The sequence below is a fragment of the Hyperoodon ampullatus genome (genome assembly GCF_949752795.1).
Source record: "Hyperoodon ampullatus genome assembly, chromosome: 2".
Classification (NCBI taxonomy): Eukaryota; Metazoa; Chordata; class Mammalia; order Artiodactyla; family Ziphiidae; genus Hyperoodon; species Hyperoodon ampullatus.
The window spans coordinates 166,551,270-166,577,404 of record NC_136915.1 but is presented as its reverse complement, the minus strand read 5'-3'; the positions used below and the strand labels follow the sequence as shown (position 1 = coordinate 166,577,404).

Here is a 26,135-nt window from a genome sequence, read left to right as displayed (position 1 = left end):
TATTTGATTACTGCTGCATGAATGCAATGTGAAAGCTTTGCTCCCCTCACCTCCCCTACTTTTTTTGCCTCCTGTGTAGATAAGTGGTTACATGTCTGGAAAAGAAAAGATACATGGCTTAGGGTGTTGAATTCTGTGTTAATCAGTCAACTTAAGTGACACAGAAAAAATATTTTAAGGTACAATACTTAGTCTTGAGGAGATAAGTTTTTGCAGACATTTAGGTTTAGTTATAAAGTAATTTCAGTGAATGTATTTTTGTTTGTGTATGAATTTGTAGATACTTCTAGCTTATTTATTTATTATTTAGTTTTCTATTTATTAAAAAGAACAAAAAGTATTTCTAGGAGAAATATGTAGTGCGCCAAATAGTAGTAAATCCTTTTAGTTGAGATATGGTCAGGTTTGTGTTGTTTTTCAGGGAATAATATGATTCTTTTAGCGTGGAAACTCAGGGTACATTTCCATTATGTGGGCCAGCCCAAGAAGATAGCCTCCCTAGTTTTGAGATAATTATCTAGCCAGCGGAATTCTTCCTTGCATGAACCAATTTTAAAGGCCAGAGATTGATCAGGTACTTAATAGTTCATGTTTTTTATTCACTAATTTTTGTTCTTACTCCTTGTGATTTTGACCAGGTGGATGTGGGAAGAGAGGTTTGCAGCACTGAAATGGAGGTCAGAGCTTCATTACAGAAGATTAGTGGGTCATCGGATTCTGTGACTACACTGAACAGTGAAGAATTTGTTTTGGTTCCTCAGCATGCAGATGATACTTCTACAAAAGATGATGAAAAACCTGAACTGAAGGTATTTTTCCCTTTTCTACAAATGATATTATTTTAAATTATTATTATTATTTTTAACTAGGTGAAACTTATCTCAGGAGATCTATAAAATCCAAAGGTTTTTCTTGAATACTGACCTCGAGACTAGAATCAGTGTTTGATTTATCCAGATGCTAATTATTTGGTTTGTGTATTTTTAAAGTTTTTGCTTTCGGTTTTTTATCTTTTACTTTAGAATTCAGAAAGATGGAATAGGAGGGAAAAAAGAAGAGAAAGGGTAATTGGCAAGTTAGACTTAATGGTTAAATCTTACATAAATTTAATTTATCTGGATATTTTTGTCTCTCTTACTGCTGCTGGGTTTTAAAAATTAATTATATAAGTATGTAGTTATGTATTATTTTCACTTGAGAGAATTTTCTTTATGATTTTTATGTTTTAAGTCAGCTGGTAACATTCAAGTATGTGATTTAACACTTGTCTGAATACTTTTGAAGTATATGTTTTATAATTTTAGCAGTTGAGTTTTTATTTGGATGTGGTCCTTTTTCTTTTTCATTTTTATGTTGCCTTTCCTAACTCGAAAAAAAAAAAAAAAAGAACCAAACAAACCCAGGTATACATGTATGGGAATTGTATAACTACCCTCTAGAAATAGGAAGAGAGAAATTAGCCAAAAATGCTGTATATTATTTATGAGTTTTATTTAATATTAATTATATCAAAGGTATGTTAGTATGTTAATCTAATAAAATCAATCTAAGGAAATTTTATAAAAATTAGATTATTAAGTACTCATTTTACATTATGTTGAGGATATATTTTTTTACAATTTTATTAATCAATGGATTTCTTTAAATTTATTCAAATATCTGTATTTAAATAAACAGTTATTTAAATTCATTTAACTCTGTATTTTCATATTAATGTGTTTAAGGCATTTATTTACTTAGGCTTTGTGTCTCACTTGCTTTTAAGAAGAAGATGAGTCAACTTAAGTGTAAGGTAATTAGCAATACTCCTTGACAGCTCAAGCAAAATTTGTAAAGGAGTCAGAAATATGTTTATGCAATGATAGCAAAAAATATGATCTTTTTAATGATATCAATGCTACATATTATCTATTTAAATGTATCCATTTTCCTCTTTAAAACACATAAATTTAGGATTACCCAGTTTTTAGAATACGTTTCTAAAAGAGAAAAAGAAAAAAATAAGAAAAGAAAATATCTGTAAATAAGATCTTACATCAGATATAGTTGGAAACTGCCTGGTATGTTTCTGAAGAATCCTTTTCTGATACTAATAATCCTCTAATTTAGTTGAGTTTATAACTCAGGATTTTGTATATATCTAATGAAATTAGGTACAGCTGTATAAATTCATGGTATTCAGTAACTATAGTTAAATTTAAATATTTAGATTGTTTAAATTTCTTCTAGAAATGAAATATTTTCATTAAGTTCCAGAACCATGTTATGATTGAAACGAATTGTCTTGCTTTGTCTGTAGATAGTTTCTAATGGTGATGAACAACTGGAAAAAGCCATGGAAGAGATTTTGAGAGATTCTGAGAAAGGGCACAGCAGCCTTCTTGTTGATTGTCTGAGTTCCAGTGAGACTTCAGACCATTCATTTGGAGATGTTTCGGCCAGCCAAATAAATAAGCCATCTCTTCAATTAATTTTGGATCCGTCACATACAGGTACTGTATTGAACTCTTAGGAACTATAATAGAAATGGGATAAAGTGATAATGAAAATTTTAAGATGAATATTAGAAAATTTTATTAGCTTCATTTTCTAAGATCAAGGCCAGCAGCTTTTCAGTTCCCACTTTGGTTCTTATGTTTCTGTTTGTATCTCCACCTGTAAAATCAGTCTCAGTGTTCTTTGAGAACTGGCTCTATGTCTGTGTATTCATTTTACCCCTAGTACTTGGCATATAGTAGGCCGTCAATAAATACTTATTGAACAAATGAATAAATTCTTGGGTATCAAAGAACAGTGTAATGGACACATTCTTTCATATAATGTGACTTCTTACTCAGTTTGACTACAGTTATTTCAAATTACAATTTGTGAAAATTCTAAGTAAAATAACATATCAACTCCATCAGTGTAATAATACTGTAAAAGTATTTATTACAGTGTAATAAATAATATGTACATGCATGAATGAGTAGGATTTATAGTAGGAATACCAGCTTGTAAGTCAAAATGATTTTGGATGAAGGAAAAGCCTAACCAAACCCAACCCAACTCCTACTTCAGCTGGTTTAAACACTGGAGGTGTGGTTTGATCTGGGCTCTGGTAGTATTTCTTTGTAAACTGCTCAGCTTTGATCTTCTCCATGCCATCTTTCTCCTTAACTGGCTTCCTTTGTGGTCACAAAATAGGTAGCTGCAGAAATTGATAAGTAAGGCTAGGTGATTTGTTCATGTCTGGTGACCGAGAGAAAGGCTCTGATCTTTTACCCATTGAACAAAAGTTGTGAGTTTTACTCTGATTGGACCAACTGAATCATTTTCTAGTAGTCAGGGGAATGATATGAACCAATAGGCGTAGGCCTTGGTTATATTCAGACTCCTCAGTGAGTCATTCTGACAGAGGAGATGAGATCATCCTGATTGATTTAAGGCACTCATGATCCATTTCTGAATGTTCATGTAGGGTAAGTGTAGATATAGGCCAAAGTGCTACACCGTGGAAACACAGTGGCCCTACCTTACGCTGTACCCCAAATTTATTCCTAGTGAATCAAATATTTAAATGGGAAAAATGAACCTTTAAGAAGAAAATAATGAGAATATTTTTGTGATTGTCAGTGTAGGAAAAACCAAATCATAAAGGAAAAGCTACTTGCATTTTAATACATAAAAGCTTAAATCTGAATGAGAAAAGTACCATAATAAATATGGCTAAATGAGGCTCAGAGAAGATATTTGCCATGTGTTGGGGGTCCCCAAAAGTGCCCCTAGTTTAATGATTCATTATAAAGACTCGTAGGTTTCAGTGTATATTCATATTCATGGCTAGATTTAAGTTCACGGGGACTTTATATGTGTGTGTTTGTGTGTGTGTGTACACAAGATTGGAAATAAACCTTACAAAATATTAATTTTTGTAGTTTTTGATTGAGGGAACATGAGAGATTATATTTTTCATTGTGCTTTTCTTTATCTTTTGAATTTCTTAAATCCCTAGCCTTCCCCCCAAACCCAAAGCATACTGATATCAACATTCCTATAGTTATTTTTTTGGTTAATAGATTAATCAAAAGGAAGAAATACCTTTATCTTCTCATGTATTGATAGCTCTGATGGGTTACTGGAATCAGTTGTCCTTTGCAATGGCCTAGATAATATTCTTATTTCTGAGCATATTTGATAGGGACCATGTATAATGTACTTTTGTGTTTTCAACACCCATTATATTAAATACATTAAAAAAATGTATCTTTCCCTGAAGATCTCAGTGGATAAGAATTTCCACTTTGCTTTACAAGTAAGTTTTTAAAAAGCATTCTTTTCTTGTTATATATTGTTTCTTTTCATTTTCAATGAAAAGACATATGTTTTGTGTTCTCCCCAAAATTAATATATTGAAATCCTAGCCCCCAAGGTGATGGTATTAGGACGTCGGGCCTTTGGGAGGTGATTAGGTCATGAGGGCAAAGCCCTCATAATTAGGATTATGTCCTTCTAAAACAGACTCCAGAGAGCTAGCTTGTGCCTTCTGCCGTGTGAGGACACAGTGAAAAGATGCTGTCTAGAAAGTGAGCTCTCATGAGGCACCAAATCTTCCAGAGCCTCAGTCTTGGACTTCCTAGCATCCAGAGCTGTGAGAAATAAATGTCTGTTGTTTATAAGCCACCCATGTGGTATTTTGTTATATAGCAGCCTGAAAGAACTATGAGAAGACATTTCAGCTGCCTCTTCATAGTTGCAGTTTTTGTTAACAGAATTGTCGTGGTCAATTAAAATGACACATAACTTCAAAGGTAAGGGACTGTCTGGAAAGTATCTAGATTTAAATGGGCTAAAGTGAATATTAAAGATATATAATTTGCCAGTGATAAAATTAGATAGATAAGGGCTTTTGTTTAAACATCATGATAACTTGTTGGTTTTTGTCATTTGGTGATCGTATATCCTGGCTACTTGGATTCACCTCTACAGGGAATCTACTAATTTACTGTAATGTACTAAAATACTGTGTGGATACGTAGATGAGTCTTCTCTCTCATGCTCTTTGTTATTCTTTGCATCTTTCTGCTAAGGAAGGGATGATGGAATTCAAAAGTATGACTTGAATGGGACTGAATTTATATTTAGGGGGATATGAATTTCTTACATCGATGTGTGATTTTACGAGATCTAAAAGTGTTGCCTTGCTAAAAATATTTTGCTATTTGCCTGCTTAACTTAAGATTTCCACTAGTCATGAGTTTTGTCTACATGAAAGCTGCAGTTATGATACATTTAGTTGTGGATGAGATAGGATCTAAGTGGTACCCAGAGATGATGTGTGTTTGCCATTAATTGGTTGCTAAAAGGACCACTAGCTCTAAAAAATTTCATTTATTTACTGATTAATTCATTTGGCATATATTGAGTTCTAGTCTTTTAGACACTTGTTATAAGTGCTGGGAATAAAAATAGGGTAGAACAGTTCCTTCCCTTGAAGAGCTGGTACTCTATAATTAAGGGCAGAATAAACTTCATTTTGATTTTAATTCATTCTATTTTAGACCTTTCATAGAGGCTAAGACATGATATCTGTAGTTCAGACCTAGATTTGAATCCAGGCTCTGCCTGCGGCCTGGGCAAGTTATTCAACTTCTCTAATGATCAGTTATCTCATCTGTAAAATAGAGATAAAATAGAACCCGTTTCATAGGGATTTAGAAGTTTAAATGATACCATCCATATAAAGTATTTTGTAAAATGCCTGGCACAAAGTAAGTACCAAATAAAATGTTTTTCATCATCAATAGTTTTGGAAATCTTGAACCTCAGAGTAAAATCACATACAGTTTTAGGTCAAAGCCCAGTAATTATAACATATCACTTTAAATGGGCATGCGGGGACTTCCCTGGTGGTCCAGTGGTTAAGACTCCATGCTTCCACTGCAGGGGGCACGGTTTGATCCCTGGTCAGGGAACCAAGATCCGGCATAGCGTGTGGCTTGGCCAAAACAACAACAACAACAACAACAAAACAAAGGGCATGGGGCAGGGTGTAGGCCCTTTACCTCCATCGACATACCTAACCCTTCTCTATCATTTCTGATGAGAAATCTGCAGTCATTTGAATCACTTATTGTTCCCTTATTTGTAACATGATGTTTGTCTACTTTCAATATTTTTTTCAATATTTTTATTTTCCAGCAGTTTGATTATATAGGTGTGGTTTTCTTTGAATTTATCTTTCTTGGTGTTCACTGAGATTCTTGAATCTGTAAATTTATATCTTTTATGAAATTTAGGAAGTTTTCAGACATTTTTTAGAAAATTTTTTTGTGCATAGTCTTTTTCTTTTCCCATGACTCAGACAACAAAACTATTAGATATTTTCATATTGTCCTGCAATTCCTAAGGCTCTTTTCATTGTTTTCCAATCTTTTTCTTTTCTCCCTTCTTTAGTTTAGAAAATTTCTGTTGATCTGTATTCCAGTTTACTGGCTCACTGTTCTGTTATCTCCTTTCTTTTGAGCCCATCCAGTGAATTTTTAATTTTAGATATTCTATTTTTCTGGTCTTAAATTCACCTTTTTACATTTTCTGTTCCTCTGCCACAGATTTTAATATTTTCACTCATTCCAGGTTTGTTCACCTTTATGTCATAGAGCATGGTTATAATACCAATTGTAAAGTCTTTGATAATTCCCGCAGCTGCATCATTTTGGGATTGGTATCTGTTGATTGCTTTTCCCTTGACATTGGTCACCTTTTTCTATTTTTGTTTTTTGTTTTTGTTTTTTTTGTTAGTTGAGTAACTGAATTGTTTTCCAGACTTTCTGAAACTTACGTTTTGAGATTCTGTTTCCAGATACAATCCTCTGAAGAATGTTGATTTTGTTTTATTTTAGCAGGCAGTCCACTTGGTTACATCCAGACTGCAAGTTCTCTCTTGCTTTCTGGTTCCAAAGTCAATCAATTCCAAAACCTTTGCTATGCTTCTTTGGTCTGTTCCACACATGTATAGCATGGTGGTGAAACCAAGACTTGTGTTAGTTCATACACAAAATTAGGGGATTACCTTCTCCAACTCTCCTCCTCAGGATTTCCCCCATACTCTCTGGCTTCTTGGGGCCCATTTTCTTTCTTCTCTTGCGTAGAAAGACAGGTTTCTCACTTCAGGACAGAGTGGTGAGAGAAAAGAAAGAAAATAGCAGAGGTTTCCTTTTCCTTTTTGAACCACAAGAGCCAAGCCCCTTTGTTTGGGTGTTCTAACCACTGAGAGGTTCCTTTTCTTCGAGTTGCATATGCTACAGCACTCCATCCTTTCCCCCCAGCCCTACTTCCCACATAGTGGTGCAGCTCCAACACTGGGGCTGGCCTTGTGATAGAACTGGGAGAGAAAAAAGAGAGAGAGAAAAAAAAAAGTTATAATTCCCCAAACGTTCTCTGGTTTACAGGGGCTCTTTTTTTCTGTCCTTTGGCCAGAAAAATTGGATTTCTCTCACAGTTTTGTTGCTCACTGCACAGTTCTGCAACTTGGGCTGCCCTTAGGTCAAATGTGGGATATAAAGGATGAAAAAATGTAAAAGGGAATTCAGTACTATACTGGTAGTTCTTCAAGTTTTGACCTCTCTTCAATCTGTCTGCTGTTACTTGCATTAAAAAAAAAAACAATCCTGGGCTTACCTGGTGGCGCAGTGGTTAAGAATCCGCCTGCCAATGCAGGGGACACGGGTTCGAGCCCTGGTCCTGGAAGATCCCACATGCCATGGAGCGACTAAGCCCGGGCACCACAACTACTGAGCCTGCACTCTAGAGCCCGTGAGCCACAACTACTGAGCCTGTGAGCCACAACTACTGAAGCCCACACGCCTAGAACCTGTGCTCCGCAGCAAGAGAGCCACCGCCATGAAAAGCCAGTGCACCACAATGAAGAGTAGCCCCTGCTCGCTGCAGCTAGAGAAAACCTGCGCACAGCAACAAAGACCCAATGCAGCCAAAAATAAATAAAATAAATTAAAAAAAATAAAAACAACAACAACAACAAAAACAATCCTAAGGTAGTTACTTTTTATATTCTGCCAAGTGTTTTCAGTTAATACATAGAAGCTATAGCAGACTTGTTACTTCAATTTGACTGGTTCAGTTTGAGGATCTTCAGTTCTGCTAGTTTTTGCTTCAAGTATTTTGAAGCTCTGGTATTAGGGACATAGCCACTTTTTAAATTATGTTTTCCTTATAAATTGACCCTTTTATCATTGTGAGATGTCTCTTTTTCTCCTGTTACTATTTGTTGTTTTGAAGTCTGATTTTTCTGATATTAATATAGCCATTCTGGTTTTCTTATAATTAGTGTTTGTGTGGTATATCTATTTATTTCCTCCCCCCATCCCTTCCTCCCTCCCTCCCTCCCTTTCTTTCATCTTTCTTTTTTTGGCATTTTATTTTATTTAGTTATTTATTTTTATAAATAAGTAAATTTTTTGGCTGTGTTGGGTCTTTGTTGCTGCACGGAGGCTTTCTCTAGTTGCAGTGAGCGGGGGCTACTCTTCGTTGTGGTGCACTGGCTTCTCATGGCGGTGGCTTCTCCTGTTGCGGAGCACAGACTCTAGGCCCACGGGGTTCAGTAGTTGTGGCATGCAGGCTCAGTAGTTGTGGCTCGCGGACTCCAGAGCGCAGGCTCAGTAGTTGTGGTGCACGGGCTTAGTTGCTCCACGGCATGTGGGATGTTCCCAGACCAGGGCTTGAGCCCATGTTCCCTGCATTGTCAGGCAGATTCTTAACTACTGTGGCACCAGGGAAGTCCCTCTTTCTTTCATCTTTATGGAAGATCTTGGTGGCTGCAGTGTGGAGAATAAATTGGAGGAAAGAAAGACTGGAGGTTACTGCTGTAGTAATTTGGGTAATGACTATGGGGCCAAAGAAAAGTGGGATGGATTCAAGAGTTATTCAAGGCATGAATAGTTGAGTGGACATCTAATGAATTCAATTTTGGACATACTGATTAATAAGATTTCCAAATGGGGATGACCAGCAGTCTGCTGTATTTTAAAGAAATTAAACGGCAAGGAAAAAGTCGTTCCCTCATATTTATAACTTTTGGTGCTCTTCAGTTTCCCTCTAGTATCATTTTTCTTTATCCCAGCGATCTTCTTTAATATCCTTGTTTTCTTATGCAAATTAGAATTCGTTTTTATGTCCACCCAGGGAATATTTCATTTCAGATCTTGCATGTTTTAGCTCTAGAATTTCTTTTGGTTCTTTTTTCTGTCTACCATTTTTCTCCTTCCTTTGTTAGGTGTTTTTCTTTAATTCTCTATCATATTTATAATAGTTACTTTAACGGTCTTGTCTACAATTTTGTTATCTGTCTTTTTTGGATCCATATATGTATTGTTTTTGTATTTGGGGTATACAGAGTTTCATGAATCTGTGAGCTACACAGATTTTGTAAAACATTTATTTCTTCAGAAAGCTTTTTCCCCACCTTTTCCTCTTTTGTAGGATTCCAATTACACATACGTTAGACCATTTGAACTACTTGATCTACCGTGTTCTTCAGTCACCAAAGCATAGTTTTACCATACGATCTTGCAAATAATTGTTTTTGCATAAGTACTTGCTAAATTAACAAAAATGCATATATGTATATTCTAAACATGTTTGTATTTGGCCTTAAAATGTATTTGTAGTTTTTTATATGTCCCTTTTGAAATATATACATTGAACTGATTCAAAAGGGGGAAAAACATGTTTCAGTGATTGACGAACATGGTAGATGAAGTACTTCATTTGAATAGCTTTAGTTTTTCAATAGAAAAAAAGTGGTGAAGGGTACATGATTTATTAGTATAATATTTGGGAGCTGGAGTGGGGAGGTTGGGAATGGCTTTTGTGAATTATTTATTAATATCCTGTAAGTGTAATCCTGGTAATGAGAATTAGAGCATGTCACAAGGATCTAGTTTGGGTGATCTAGTTTGGGTGAGACTTAATTTTGTACAGCATGGATGTGGGTAGCAGGAAGAGTTGGAGAGTAGCTGAATGTGGGTTTTTAGGTGGGGATGGGGACAGTGGCAGAGGGGAAGCTTTATGCTACCTGATATATGCAGATAAATACTCTCTAACCACAGTTGGGACTTTGCTACATGCATGCTGTGCTTAGAATTAAAGTGGATTTTTTTTTTTAAAGAATTGGGGGAAGCAATCATAGGATAATTCATCAAAATAATTATTTTGAGGAAAAATTCTTCATTGAAATACTTACATATTTTATAGAAGCCAGCAAGCTAGGAAGGAGAAAAATAAGGAGTTGACTTTGTTGGTATTAGTATGAGATGGAACATTTTAACATTGTTGACTTTTGCTGAGGAATTTAGGCTGATTAATAAATTTGGTGCTACGCAGGATCTTTACCAGAGACACTTTTAACTGATTTTAGTTTTGTTTAATTCTCATTAGTTTTAGGATAATTCACACTGTCTTTAGTGTAGTCTTTTCTCCTTATTGTTTTATATCATTTGAACTCCATATTTTTGATTTTTTAAAATACAAAGCTTAGAAATTTTTTTTCTTTTCCTCTAAAGAAGTCATAGCTAAGTAAGGTAATACTTTGAGAGATCTGAAGTACAAAATCGCCAGTTCCAGATCTCTAAGTTAAGATGTAGGATAAACATTAAAAGAAATGAAAACACAGAGAGACCTAAATTTTATTTGCAATTTTTCATTTGTTTTTGGGCAATAGGTGAAATTATACTGTGAAGTTTTATATTAACTTTTGAGTGTTTCTTATTTTTTTTCTTCAGAAATTTCTACACCCAGACCATCTTCTCCAAGTGGAATACCTGAAGAAGATAGTGTTTTATTTAACAAACTGACCTATTTAGGATGTATGAAGGTTTCTTCCCCACGTAATGAAGTGGAGGCTTTACGGGCAATGGCAACTATGAAATCTTCCAGTCAGCACCCCTTTCCTGTTACTCTGTATGTGCCAAATGTTCCGGAAGGTTCTGTGAGGTAAGCTCTAATCCTTTATTACCCCCTTAGACATGTGTGAAGTTTTTTTGGGTAGTGGTGATGATATTTTATCATAAGTGAGGCCTTGGACTTACTCTGAATTCACTTTTACTCTGTAGCCATGCAAAGTAAACATGTTCAGGTTTAGACTGTATTCCTTATTTGCAAGGGGCATTTGTAAAATTTGCTTAGAATACTATAAATGCAACTATAACTGTAAAAATACCTATGATTTGTGTTTCACCTTGTCATGTAGCAGTGGTTCAAAAAACTAGTGATCCCTAGATTTCAAGCTCTTTACGTCAGATTGGAAAGAAGCAAAATGGCTTTTTCTCACATGCTTCACTAGGAATAATATTTAATGTCATCTGAACCTTGAATTTCTTTAAATGTAAATCAGATAACTGTTATTTTCCTACATTCAGCCCTCCAGTAGCCTCCAATCACACTTGTGATTATATTTGAAATTCTTACCATGTCTGGCCCTGATGATCTGCTTTGACCTGATCTTCTGCCCTTCTCCCCTCTCTTCCCTCCCTCCTTTGCTCTCTCATTTCTTTCACTACATTTACTTAATTCATTCGTTCACTTCATTCATTTGCTACATTCCAGTCATAGTAGCCTCTTTGCTCTTTCTCAAACGCAGTCATGAATCCTGCCTCAAGGCATATCAGTCAGGATTCCTACCTCAGGGCTTTTGTGTAGTCTCTTTACTCTGCCTAAACAAGCTTTCCTTGGCTTTCCAGTGGCTTTTTCACTTCTCTCCGGTTTCACCTCAAGAAACCTTTTTATCAAAAGAAGGCTTCTTTTTCTTCCTCCCTGTTTTTCTTAATAGGGTTTATTTTTTAGATCACTTTTAGGTTCACAGCAAAATTGAGCACAAAGTACAGAGATTTCCCATATCCCAGATGTGCATCCCCCCACCTCCCCCAAACACACCTCTCACCATCAGCATCCTCTTCGACGTGGTACATTTGTTACAAGTTTTTTATTTATTTTAAAATTATTTATTTATTTATTTATTTTTGGCTGCATTGGGTCTTAGTTGCAGCACATGGGATCTTTCGTTGCAGCACGTGGACTCTTTGTTGCAGCGCGCAGGCTCTCTAGTTGTGGTGCACGGACTCCAGAGCGCGTGGGCTCTGTAGTTGTGGTGCGCGAACTCCAGAGTGCACACATGGGCTTTGTAGTTGCGGCGCGCTGGCTTAGTTGCCCCATGGCATGTGGGATCTTAGTTCCTGGACCAGGGATCGAACCCACGTCCCCTGCATTGGAAGGCGGATTCTTAACCACTGGACCACCAGAGAAGTCCCCACATTTGTTACAGTTGATGAACCTACATTGACATAATTTTCCAAAGTCCATAGTTTACCTTAGGGTTCACTCTTGGTGTTGTACATTCTATGGGTTTGGACAAATATATAATGACATGTATCCACCAGTAGAGTATCATACAGAGTACTTTCACTGTTTGAAAATTCCTGCCTTCTGCCTGATCATCTGTCCCTCCCTGCAGCTGCTGTCAACCACTGATCTTTTTTACTGTCTCCATAGTTTTGCCTTTTCCAGTAAATTATATAGTTGGAATCATGTAATAAGTAGCCCTTTCAGATTGGCTTCTTTTACTTAATAATAGGCATTTAAGGTTCCTACATGTCTTTTTGTGGCTTGATAGCTCATTTCTTTTTAGTGCTGAATAATATGCTATTGTCTGGGTGTACCACAGTTTATTTTTCCATTTGCCTATGGAAGGCCATTCTGATTGCATCCAAGTTTTGGTGATTATGAATAAAGCTTCTGTAAACATCTGTGTGCGGGATTTTGTGTAGACGTAAGTTTTTAACTCATTTGAATAAACACCAAGGAGTGTAATTGCTAGATCCTATAGTATGGGTATATTTAGTTTTGTAAGAAACTGCCAAATTGTCGAAAGAATCCTCCTTTGATCATATCATAACTATCCCTTTTTCCTCTTACTGGGCCTTTTTTCCTTCACAGAACTTCTCTTTGACTTGATATCATATATTTATTTGCCTATTTGTTTATTATCTGTCTTCCTCACTAGAATATAAGTTCCATGGGGGCAGTTTATTGGTATTTTTTCCTGCTACAGCTTCTGTCTGATAGTACTGTCTAGAGCAGTATCAGTCCATAGCAGGTTTTTAGTAAATATTTGCTGAATGAACAAATAAATGAACCAGGTCTGGGAAATTAGGTTGAATGTGTCTTGAACCTATACTATTCTCTGAAGACTGATTTAATCTTTTCCAAACCCTTTCTGATTTGCCTCATTCTCTGAAGTTTAGAATGTGAGAAAAGTTCTGAGTACCAAAATAATAGCAATATAAATTTACAAGGTTTTGGTAAAAATGCTTTGACTTTTTCAGGAAAGCGTTTTGTAGGTATATTGTTTGTATGATATCTCTTAACAGGAAAAGGCATTTTGATATTTGTATCTATTGAGTTTCAAAGTGCCAAACATACCTTAACAAAGACTTAGTGTTTTGATTTGCATCTCTATTCCTAATAGGTCCCCCTCAGTTCTACAATTTGAGATCCTGAGGTGGTCTTGAGGTTTTGGATCAAACTAGGGCTTAGGGTTTGTATAGGGAAAGTCAGAGAAATATTTGCTACTAAGTCCCACAAACTCCTTTTACCTCTTAAATTCCATTGTTAAGTTTATCTTTGGAACCACTCTGACCTTTTTTAGGGTAAGAGAAGTCTTTGTTGAACGATGAATGACCTGGACTTGGATAAACTTACAGGTGCTGCTTTAAATAGAAATTAACTCTCCAGAGATGGTCTGTGCTATTTTTTACTGGCATTCCTCTTGCCATAACAGAACAAGACTAGCATTTAGGGATGCGTGACATGGATTTTACCAGGCAGTGTATACTTGACTTTGAAAGTAAATGAATTCGATCATAGGACACAAAAATGAAGTAATTGTCAAAAGAAGTTGAAGAATTTGTGTTTGTGTGTGTGTATAGCAAAAATATGAAGATAATTGTTTTCTTGCTTTATTAGTACCAGTTTATTTTTGTGATTTTAAGATAATTATTTTGTATGTTATTGGCATAGTAAAAGTGTTTGCCTTTGTTCTTTGATAGTTAATATTTTATCTCATTTTTCATCACTGTTCTGCAGAATCATAGACCAATCCAACAACATGGAGATAGCATCTTTTCCAATTTATAAGGTGTTATTCTGTGCACGTGGACATGATGGGACAGTAGAGAGCAATTGCTTTGCATTTACAGAGAGTTCCCATGGTTCAGAAGAATTCCAGATACATGTTTTCTCCTGTGAAATTAAAGAGGCAGTAAGTATAATATGTTGTAGCAATTCGCTATTGAGATGAATTAGGGTAATATTTTCAAACTCTAATTTCACTGTCATATAATTTAGTATGTATGACCATATACCATATTACATAAATTTGGAGTATCTTTCTGAAGAGAAAGTTAATATTTATAATAGCATAGAGCCGTATATGGAAAGCTAAATCTGCTAACTGTGCACTAAAGTGGTTCTCTCAGTTTAACATAAAGTCCCCCTTGATAAGCTTTCCTCCCACCCCACCATGGTAGTAATTGCTCAGACTTAGAAAGGAAGAATATTTTTGCCCCTCTTTTATTGTTTTGCCTAAGTTGGTTGGTCTATGTGACTTTAAAAAATGCCTGTAACAATACCTGTTTCTCTGCTGGGCCTTTCACTTAGATACTGCAGTAAGATTGTTTCAGAGATGTCTGTGGTTTTCACTGGTGATCATTTATTATGTGCATTCATTCAGAGGCTGGCTTTTGCTCTATAGAACTGGTATTAATTATAAATAGAAATGCTCCCATACAGCAGGGTTGTCAACTTATAGTCCTTTGAAGATGCCAGTGAGTTCCTCTTACCAATTATTAAATGGTAGTTTATTCTTAGACTCAGAATCAAATGGCTGTTACATACATGGAGAAATTGCCTTCTTTTCTGTATCTATTGATTTCTCCCCAAATTAAAAATAATTTGTACTTTTAGAACTTGAGTACTTATACAACCATTTCAAAGGCATTATTAAATGGATTTGGATGGGCAAGGTCTCAGGTGTGTTTGCTTTTGGAAATATAAATTGTCAGCAGAAAATGCTGAAAGTAGCAGTTGTTCTATTTTCTCTTTACTATGAAACATAAATAAACCATTGTATTAACAGGAGTTCTGGGAGTTTTTTTCTGGCCACAAGATGGGAACTCATAGAAATGTAGATTTCTGTGTGTCTGATACTAAGCGTGAGGGGTATGTCAGTTGTTATTATGCCCTGGTGATTAATTTTTTTACACTAAAATGAACATGTACAGACATAGAAGTTCTCTGTCAGAACCATGCCTGTGTAAGAAGTTCAAATTTGTTTCTTTTTGTTTGTTTTTTATATAGTTCTGAATCTATTTCATCCCAATGTGTGTATGTATATATACCTACACACACATGCATAATACCTATACATATACCTATACTGACTACTTGGCCAAGTGTGTGATAGGTAGAGTGAATGAGTACAAGTATGCCTGCCACATAGGAGGCAGTGGATATAAATATGTTGAAAGAATGTGTGTGTGTGTGTGTGTGTGTGTGTGTTTGTAAATTGGGGGGTCTATTTCTGATCCTTAAAACTCCACTACAGAGGTGGGGAAGCAGATGGTAGAGTCCTGGCATTTCATGTTGGCAACCATCATTTAACATACCTGTGTGGATTCTGGATAACTGGTGCTCAACAGTAAGAAAGAGAAGTTTGAAGAATTGGAGAACCTGCTGCTTGGAGAGGCAGAAACACTGCTGTAGAAGGAAATTGAAAGGCACCTGGTTGCAAGCATTTTTCATAACTGTGATGGTATGAAACTCTCTTTTTGGATTATAGCATCCACTTGTTTATGGGGGGGATATTTGTCAATTTTGAGAGCTTTAACAGTGGTAAGCAGTGGATAAAACTGGGGGGGAATTCTCGGCCTGACCATTTTGGATATAGTATTAAATAGGATTAATTGTATTTCTGGAGAGGATATTTGGTACATTGTGGGTTGTGATAAAGTGATGTCCATTTATTATTTAATTTTTTTGAGTAAATTTTTCAAAGTGTTACATTCTGGGACATTGGTGGTAAAATTCATTGTTTGAAGGAGAAATAAATGACAGTTTTCATTGAACTTTATTATGAGAGATCATTTCTATACAACCCAGTATAAATATAGGGCTTATGCCTGGCACTGTGCTAAGCATTTACTTGATACTCATGACATTTCAATAACATAGATGGTATTTATTTAGACTAGTGACCTTATGCTCCTCTTTGCCTGGAGCAGTCCTAGTTTATGCCTGTTGTCCAAGTATATTATTAAAGCACTTCATTTTATTCTCAGAAGTGCTCTGGTTTGGCTGACAAATTTTATGGTTACCCTTTCCTTATCCAAAGGCTGAGAGAACAGATGATAAAGCTGGTTTCCTAAGGAAGTTTATGATTCTGAAGACCCATTTAATTTTCAGTCACAGCTTTCCTGTTGCTTTATTATAAAAAGTAAATATAGATTTTTACCTTTCAATTATGCTTTATAAAGGGGTTTCTCGGTCATATAGCTTGCATTCCAGCAACATTTGGGTTTTATTCATGCCTTTTATAGAATGTCTGACATCTTCCTCTCTCCCCTCAAAAAATAATTACTTGTCTTTTTGTTGCATTTACTGGTTGTCTAGTTATCTGGTTCCTGGAAGTTTCTTGTTGTGTGGTGAAGGGACAACATTAGTCCTTAGTATTTGGGTCCCTCTTAATGGACACAGAGAGTTGGCAAAGATAGCTCAGGAACAGATGACAGACATTCTTATTGCTTAAATATGTACCATGCAGCAGTGGCACTGATTTGTTTTCCACTGTTTGCAGAGTCCCTGGACAAGATTTGAAGAAGTTTGTCAGTTAAAGGCAAGAAGACATCTTCTCAAGAGGGAGTAGCAGCATGGCTGCCACTACCAGTTATCACTGTGATGTGCTCTTATTTCACCATAATATCCCACAAGCAGCAGACACCAACAGTGGTAGAGGGGAAGCCCAGTGAGGGTGATGGCTTTGTTGGACCTGTGACACAGGATTAGGGGTTCCCACAGAAGGGTTAGGACACATTTGACTTAATGCCCTGGCTGTTCTTCTGTGGGACTCTGCTGGAGTGGATCTCAGTTATCTACGGCAAAAAGTTGGGGAATCCAGCCAGAAGTATCTTGATGCTGATGATCTTTGTACAGGGAGAACGATGTACTAGAGTTCTGCTGAAGAATTACAGACAGAGCAGAGTATCAGAAAGCACAGTGCAAAAAGCCAGCGAGGCACCTATTCTTGTTGCATCTTTATGAATATATTACACAAAACTGTTTTTAAAGATAATTAGTTGACTCTCTTTAAGAATTTATTTCTACTACTCAGTGTAACCATTTTCTTCAAAACAGATTTTGCTGTTTGTTTGTATGTTATGACATACTTACCATTACTAGCAATTCTCAGTGTTGTGTTTTAGAAGCAGGTTTTTATCAGCTGGTGTTACAGGCATTCAGAGGTATTTCATAATACCAAGGGTATCATTAGGAACATCTTTACTCTTAATGCATTGGTTTTTCTTAGGGTTGCTGGTACACTACTATATAAAAGAAAACCTAATTCCTTGTATGAGAAAATATTATTGCTAAACATATATTTATTGAGATGGTATTTTAGCAAAATACCTTATTTTGGAAATTAATTTGGAAGTTATATTGTTTTTCTCAAATAAATTGATTTTTGTAATTTAAAAAATTCTTGTATGATTGCCTCTTGTTTTAGCTCCTTTCAATTAGTAATATATTTGAGCAAGTTGTTTTTAAAATTTTAACACATATTTTTCTGGGTATCTTTTATAGGATAGCTTTTCTACATTTACTTTTTTGGGTGAACATTTTCTTGATAAATGTGTTTAAAAGAGTTGCTCCTTTTTCACCAATATTAGTGAAAAGGCTTTATCTTAGAAGAATTTGCTATGTTATTTTATTTATTTATTTTTTTGCGGTACGCGGGCCTCTCACTGTTGTGGCCTCTCCTGTTGCGGGGCACAGGCTCTGGACGCACAGGCTCAGCGGCCATGGCTCACAGGCCCAGCCGCTCCACGGCATGTGGGATCTTCCCAGACTGGGGCACGAACCCGCGTCCCCTGCATCGGCAGGCGGACTCTCAACCACTGCGCCACCAGGGAAGCCCTGTTATTTTATTTTTAATTTATTTATTTTTTAATATTTTATTTATTTGGCTGTGTCGGGTCTTAGTTGCGGCACATGGGATCTTTTGTTGTGGCGTGCGGGTTGTTTTGTTGTGGCGCGCGGGCTTCTCTCTAGTTGCGACACGTGAGCTCAGTAGTTGCGGCATGCAGGCTGTCTAGTTGTGGTGCAGGCTCTAGAGTGCATGGACTTAGTTGCCCCTCTGCATGTGGGATCTTAGTTCCCTGACCAGGGGTCGAACCTGCGTCCCCTGCATTGGAAGACGGATTCTTAACCACTGGACCACCAGGGAACTCCCCCTGTGTTACTTATTTTAAATAAATATTTCATTTAATAGCATTTCTTGGACTGTTAATGTGAAATACATAATTGAGAATTTGGAAAATACTGAAATACAAAAGAAAATAAAAGTTACTCAGAATTCCATCAGAATTAAGATTTTGGTTTGTCTCCTTTCCACATATCTACATGTGTCCTCCTGCCCACCTCTTCAAAAACAACAACTCGAAGAGATAGTTTTGTGTTTAACTAATGCTTTCTGTAGGTAGGTACTGCCTCTGGGGAAAAATTGTACTGTATTATTTGTCAATAAACCTTATGACTTCTGCAGAGAAAATGCCTGTTCTAGATTATTGTGTGTGCGTGTGTGTTTGTGTGTGTGTATTTAATAGTGTGACATGTATAGAAATGTTTTCCATGGTATTATGTTTTAAATTTTTTCATGATGAAATTGGTTACCCAATTTGTTCCAGTAACTATAGACATTGATAATCATTGTTTTTGAAGCTACTCTACCTTACCAATTCTTGGATCATCATTCCAGCTTATTCACAGACTCTAGAAGTCACAAATGATTTTAACCTTGTTGTTAGAAATAGCAACTTCTAAGACATGGTCAGGATTAAATGCAGTTTGATTGCTGTTAAGGTACTGTTGTGTCCTTCCTCCAAGAAGAGAGAAAGGTGTAGTCTGATTTTCCCCCCATCATTCTCTACCACTCTGGCTCAGCCCCATATGCTTAGCCTTTTTAAAAAGAAATTCCTGAGCCTTGCCCATCTACTTTAGAATTTGCCAAGTTCTTTGACTTTTTTTTTGGTGTGGCATGATGTGTAGGCTTGTGGACAGCTCTGATACAAAGAAAATGAAATAGAAGAATATAGGAGAGAAGAAAAAATAATAAATAGGGTTGGGGTTTAACTTTACTAATGTATCAAAAACTAAGTACAGGTATTCTGTTTTCACATATAATGTTTTCTTAAAAATATGCTTAAAAATGTCTTCTTAAATACACATAAAATGTAAATAAGAGACGTCACATTTTATTTGGAGTTAGGAAGTGGGGAGTACTCAAAGTACTAAAAATAGTTTAAAGTCCCTGTTTACACTTTACCTTGTAGGCATAATCTTCAGTGACTTATTTCTAGCATGTTCTTTGATTCTGTTTTCCTCTATAACATTTAAATTATTGAGCTAAGCCCAATAAGGGTCCAGTTGAGGCTGAACATATCTGTTTTTGCCTTACCTAATGATTCCTCCCATTCACCCCAAGCACATTCAACTTACATGTGCTGAAATGAAAGCTCCATGTACACAGCTGTATCCCTCTCTCCTAGAATAATACTTAGTACACAGAAGGCACTCAAAAATTATTGGTTGAATGAATGAGTGAACTTATCATTGTCTTAATTGTATAAGATTTGAGGTCTACAGTTATTATTGATATGAATCCATTGCTGCTTTGTTGTTACTCATTTATATAAAATTATAATGAGATAACTTTAACATATTAAAACATTTTACAAATGCTGTGAAACAAATATGATGCTGTTGATGGAAGTTGAACTTTAGGCTGGCAGGCAGCATTCTTATACAGTTAACCTGTGTAAGTCAGTTAATTTAGAAAACTATTGATTTGGCACTGGAAAGGCAGTTTAGGGTAATCATTGATTACGAGATGTAAGTGTGGCCATTGGAAGTTTGAGGACCATTGAATGTGTTAGAGTATGTATGTGTGAGAAAAGGTAGAATGTATAAATATAATAAAAATAGAATATTGAGGAAAGACCCCCATACTTGAAGAAATTCTACTGTTAATGAGAGTGCTCTTATTTCAAGCAAATTATAAAATATAATCCTAGATTAATACAAAGAATAATTTGAATTCACTTTATCTAAAGTGAAGGATTTAATATTCAGAGAAGTTTCTTTACTAGTACCTCCCAGTGTGAGATTTTGAAAATATGACCTTTGTTCAAACCCTTCTTATTTCATCTTGTTTTTATTTGTTCAACCCATGAGGGGCCTGAGAGATTTGGAAGTTCTTTTGTGTTTGAAGCGGACAAGTTTGACATGGTATGATGCTTCTTTTGGAACCAAGGAAGATGATACTGTCTGGAAGAGTATGGGATGTAGAGTACTCCTCCACTTCAGGGGAGGAGTAAAAGCCATCCATATATATACACACATACGTATATTTATGTATGTGTGTGTATATAAAGTCACCAGGGTGGCTTAGTACTAATACATTAGATAAGAACATTTCAGGATTCATTCATTCTATGACACATTTATACAACAACAACATTGAGTAACAACACTGGAAGCTCTTTAACTCGTGCTACCATGTTTTCTTTTTGCAAAAACCAGTATTTATTCTATGCCTCAGGATCTACCCCTTTGAAGCTGAGAGAAGTGAAAAGAGAAATTGACACCTTGGACTAAAACCTTGTTTGTGTGTGTTCATTGGGAAGGTTTAGATGCCAGTATCATTCTAGTAATTATCTTAGGATTCATTCATTGTAATATAGTATCTTAGGGGTCATAGAAACATCTATACATACATACAGCTTCTTTTCTGACTTTAAATTAAACGCCTTTATTTTGGTGTTTAAATGCCAGATTGAAAGAAGCAAACTACGGTTAACCCTTGAACAGTGCGCTGGGGCTGGGGGGTGGCATGTGGTAGGGGTGCTGACCCTCTGCCCAGTCAAAAATTCATGTATAATTTATAGTTGGCTCTCCATATGAGCGGTTCCTCCTTATTCACTGTTCTGCATCTGCCACTTCAACCAACTGTGGCTTGTATACTACTGTAGTATTTACTATTGAAAAAAATCTGCATATAAGGGGACCCGTGCAGTTCAAACCCATGTTGTTTAGGGGTCAACTGTGTGTGTGTATATATGCTTATACTATGTATATATACACACTGTATATTACAAACTGTGTATGTGTGTGTGTATGTGCTTAGACTATATCTGCTTTATCTGCTAAAAGAGCATTGTGACCATGGGAAATTATAGATTCAAGAATTAGGAAAGAAGTTTATCAAAATGCAGTTAAATCTTTGTCTAATCTTGTTTCCATTTTTATTCTTTTAGGTAAGCAGAATTTTGTATAGTTTCTGTACAGCTTTCAAACGGTCTTCTAGACAAGTATCTGATGTTAAAGACTCAGTTATTCCTACCCCTGACAGTGATGTATTTACCTTCAGTGTCTCCTTGGAGGTAAAAGAAGATGATGGAAAAGGAAACTTTAGGTGAGGTTGATTGGAAAGATTAAAAATTGGTATTGTGTCTGAAATATAATATTGGCTAATTTAAAGTTTCCAGAATATACAATGTTGGTATAAAGCTTTAGGATGATAAATATTTCACTGGTGAATGCATGGTTCACTTTTGTCATGCTTTTCAGATATTTTATGTAAATTATTTTCTTAATATTTTAAAATACTGATATTTACTGTAGAAAATTTAGTAAAATAATAAAATTAGAATAAAAAGCTATGGTTTTGTCAGCCACAATCACTTTTTTTTTTTTTTTTTTTTTTTGTGGTATGCGGGCCTCTCACTGTTGTGGCCTCTCCTGTTGCGGAGCACAGGCTCCGGACGCGCAGGCTCAGCGGCCATGGCTCACGGGCCTAGCCACTCCGCGACATGTGGGATCTTCCCGGACTGGGGCACGAACCCGTATCCCCTGCATCGGCAGGCGGACTCTCAACCACTGCACCACCAGGGAAGCCCCGCAGTCACTTTTAATATTTGATTTCTAGGGTGTATTTTTATACAGTTGTATATATATATATATAGTTTTTTCTTTTAACTTCATGATATAAGAATTTTTCAATTAAAATATTCTTAAAATCATTTTTAATGGTTACTGGTAGTATATTGTATGGTTTGACCATCATTTAATTAACCATTTCCTTCTGCTGTGTATTTGGAATGTTTTTCTTTAGTTCAAAAATAGGCAGATAATAGGAAACAGTTATACTCTTTAATGATCAGTTATGGGCCTTTACTTTGCCTTTGTTTCTAACCATAACTGTTAGGTAGGTATTTTACCTGTTTTTTACAGATACAGAAATTGAGTCTTAGGTCAAATAAGTTGCTAAAGGTATTTTTCCTTTTCAGATAAGGCAACCTATATTTTAGACACTTGACTGTTTTTGTTTTGTTTCTTTTAGACACTTATTGTTTTAAGGAACTAATTCTTGAGAATTGTCAGTCTGGCCTAGGCTAGAATTTAACTTGCCCTGATCTGTACCTCTTTGTTCATCTTTTATTTATATTTACTTGGATTTGTCACAGTCATCTCAAATTCTAGATATTTAAAAGTAAGCTCTTCTTCTCAGTTTTTGCCTTGGGTTTCACTGTGTTAAAGGCATTCATACAACCAGCTAAACCAGAAATGTGACAGTCTTAAAAGTAATTAAATAAACCATGTTCCTAAATTTGTTAAAATTTGAAAACTAAAATTTGAAATGATGTCATTTAAAAAGTTTTGTTTTTAATCTCGTTAGGGATAAATTATAAGGCTCTTGTAAACCCAGTTTAAAAATTAATAACAACTCTGTTTTGCTGACTGTAAAGTTTGTAGTTACTCTGTGGCAAGATGAGAGTTAGGATATCTTAAGAATAAGGGTGCTGTTGTTTAAATAGTTTGTTGCCTCATTCTAACCTTGAAAGAGGGATCTCTTTTATTGTTTTTAATTATTGTTAATTCCTGTTCTTTTTGCATATTTCAGTCCTGTGCCTAAGGATAGAGATAAATTTTATTTCAAATTAAAACAAGGAATAGAGAAGAAGGTTGTGATTACAGTGCAGCAACTTTCTAACAAAGAATTAGCTATTGAAAGGTAAGCAGATTGCTCCTAAATGCTACCAAAACTTGTATTGACATTGTTACTGTGTTTCAACAGACATACTATTGAATCTCAGCTGTATTACTTACTGTGACTTTTCACCATGCTTCAGTTTCTCCATTTAAAAATGAGAATGAGAAACCTAATGCTTTCCCCACTTAAATAAGTTAGATATAACTGGTTCATTGAAAATGTCAATTGATGGGGGAAATAAACATGAAATGGCTTTGTTTTATCAGTAATAACTGCTTCTACCCTATTTGGGCTTTTTCCATCTCTCCCTTATTTACATATAGGACAAATACCTTAATTTCTCAATCATTTTGATTATTAAAAAGTCCATTTAGTTACTGAGATATCAGAATCTTTAAGAGATACTTCTTTAAAATATATAAATACACATGCACATATATACACACACGTGTGTCTGCATGCGTTTATATATTTATGTCTATATTTTAATTTTTTTGTTAGCAGTAGACATAGCAATATTTTAATCTTTTTATTTAGAGGTAATTTCAAACTTACAGAAGACTTAAAAAAAAAAAAAGAAAAAGAAACCTAGTACAGAGAACACCTGAATGCTCTTTACTCAGAATCACTTATTAATAACATTTTACCCCATTTGCTTTGCACCCACTTTCTTAATCTCTCTCTCTCTCTCTCTGTCTTTCTCTCTCTCTCCTACACACACACACACGCGCACACACGTGATTGTTTATCTAAACAATTTAAGAGTAAGCTACATACATCATGGTGTTTTATCCCTATCTACTTCCTTAGGAAATCTATATTTCCTAAAAATAGGGATACGAATATCTCTTATTTAACCACATTATTTGTATCAACCTCAGTAAATTTAGCTTTCATACAATACTTTTTATCTAACCTACTATTCGTCTCTAATTTTGTCAGTTAACCCAATACCATCCTTTCCCCCCATCCAATTTGGGATTTCCATTAGGGTCAGATATTGCATTTAGCTGCCATATGTCTTTAGGTTTCTTTAATTTGGAAAGATTTCCACAGTCTTTCTCTCTCTTTTAAAACATGGACATTTTAAAAAATAAATAAATAAATAAATAATTTATTATTTTTGGCTGCATTGGGTCTTTGTTGCTGCATGCGGGCTTTATCTAGTTGTGGTGAGCAGGGACTACTCTTTGTTGTGGTGTGCGGGATTCTCATTGTGGTGGCTTCTCTAGTTGCAGAGCATGGGCTCTAGGTGCGCGGGCTTCAGTAGTTGTGGCTTGTGGGCTCTAGAGTGCAGGCTTAGTAGTTGTGGCGCATGGGCTTAGTTGCTCCGCGGCATGTGGGGTCTTCCCAGACCACAGATTGCACCTGTGTCCCCTGCATTGGCGGGCAGATTCTTGACCACTGTGCCACCAGGGAAGTCCCATCAACACGGACATTTTTGAAGAATACATCCCTTTCCCTTTTTTAATTTTTCTTATTTATTTTTTATTTTTATACTATATTTTTATTTATTTTTTGCATTTTTATTGGAGTATAATTGCTTTACAATGTTGTGTTAGTTTCTGCTGTACAACAAAATGAATTATATATATATATATATATATATATATGTATACATATATCCCCATATCCCCTTCCTCTTGAGCCTCCCTCCCATCCTCCCTATCCCACCCCTCTAGGTTGTCACAAAGCATCGAGCTGATTTCCCCGTGCTATGCAGCAGCTTCCAACTAGCCATCCCTTTTACATTTGGTAGTGTATATATGTCAATGCTACTCTTTCACTTAGTCCCAGCTTCCCCTTCCCCCACTGTGTCCTCAAGTGTGTCCTATACATCTGCATCTTTATTCCTGCCCTGCCACTAGGTTCATCAGTACCGTTTTCTTAGATTCCATATATATGCGTTAGCATATGGTATTTGTTTTTCTGACTTACTTCACTCTTATGACAGTATCCAAGTCCATTCATGTCTCTACAAATGACCCAAGTTCGTTCCTTTTAATGGCTGAGTAGTATTCCATTGTATACATGTGCCATATCTTCTTTATCCATTCATCTGTCAGTAGACATTTAGGTTGCTTCCATGTCCTGGCTGTTGTAAATAGTGCTGCAGTGAACATTGTGGTACATGTATCTTTTTGAATTATGGTTTTCTCAGGGTATATGCCCAGTAGTGGGATTGCTGGGTCATATGGTAGTTCTATTTTTAGTTTAAGGAACCTCCATGCTGTTCTCCATAGTGGCTGTATCAATTTACATTCCCACCAACAGTGCAGGAGGGTTCTCTTTCCTCCACACCTTCTCCAGCATTTATTGTTTGTAGATTTTTTGATGATGACCATTCTGACCAGTGTGAGGTGATACCTCATTGTGGTTTTGACTTGCATTTCTCTAACGATTAGTGATGTTGAGCATCTTTTCATGTGTTTGTTGGCAATGTGTATGTGTTCTTTGGAGAAATGTCTGTTTAGGTCTTCCGTCCATTTTCGGATTGGGTTGTTTATTTTTTTGAAATTGAGCTGCATGAGCTGCTTGTGGATTTTGGAGATTAATCGTTTGTCAGCCACTTCATTTGCAAATATTTTCTCCCATTCTGAGGGTTGTCTCTTCGTCTTGTTTATGGTTTCCTTTGCTGTGCAAAAGCTTTTAAGTTTCATTAGGTCCCATATGTTTATTTTTGTTTTTATTTCCGTTTCTCTAGCAGGTGGATCAAAAAAGATTTAGCTGTGATTTATGTCAAAGAGTGTTCTTCCTATGT

General features: G+C 35.9%; 1 protein-coding gene across 2 annotated transcripts in view; it reads left to right on the top strand.

Moving 5' to 3' along the window:
• Positions 1-671: 671 nt before the first annotated feature.
• RABGAP1L (RAB GTPase activating protein 1 like) overlaps positions 672-26,135 on the top strand; it is a gene marked incomplete at both ends in the record, with an annotated part of 630,503 nt that continues 605,039 nt past the window's right edge. For both annotated transcript variants that reach the window (XM_079698675.1, XM_079698674.1), the window contains 6 exons: positions 672-809; positions 2,300-2,492; positions 10,779-10,989; positions 14,137-14,311; positions 21,639-21,796; positions 23,285-23,395. In XM_079698675.1, the coding sequence (XP_079554801.1) occupies positions 672-809; positions 2,300-2,492; positions 10,779-10,989; positions 14,137-14,311; positions 21,639-21,796; positions 23,285-23,395 (986 nt within the window). The remainder of the gene's footprint in view (positions 810-2,299; positions 2,493-10,778; positions 10,990-14,136; positions 14,312-21,638; positions 21,797-23,284; positions 23,396-26,135) is intronic.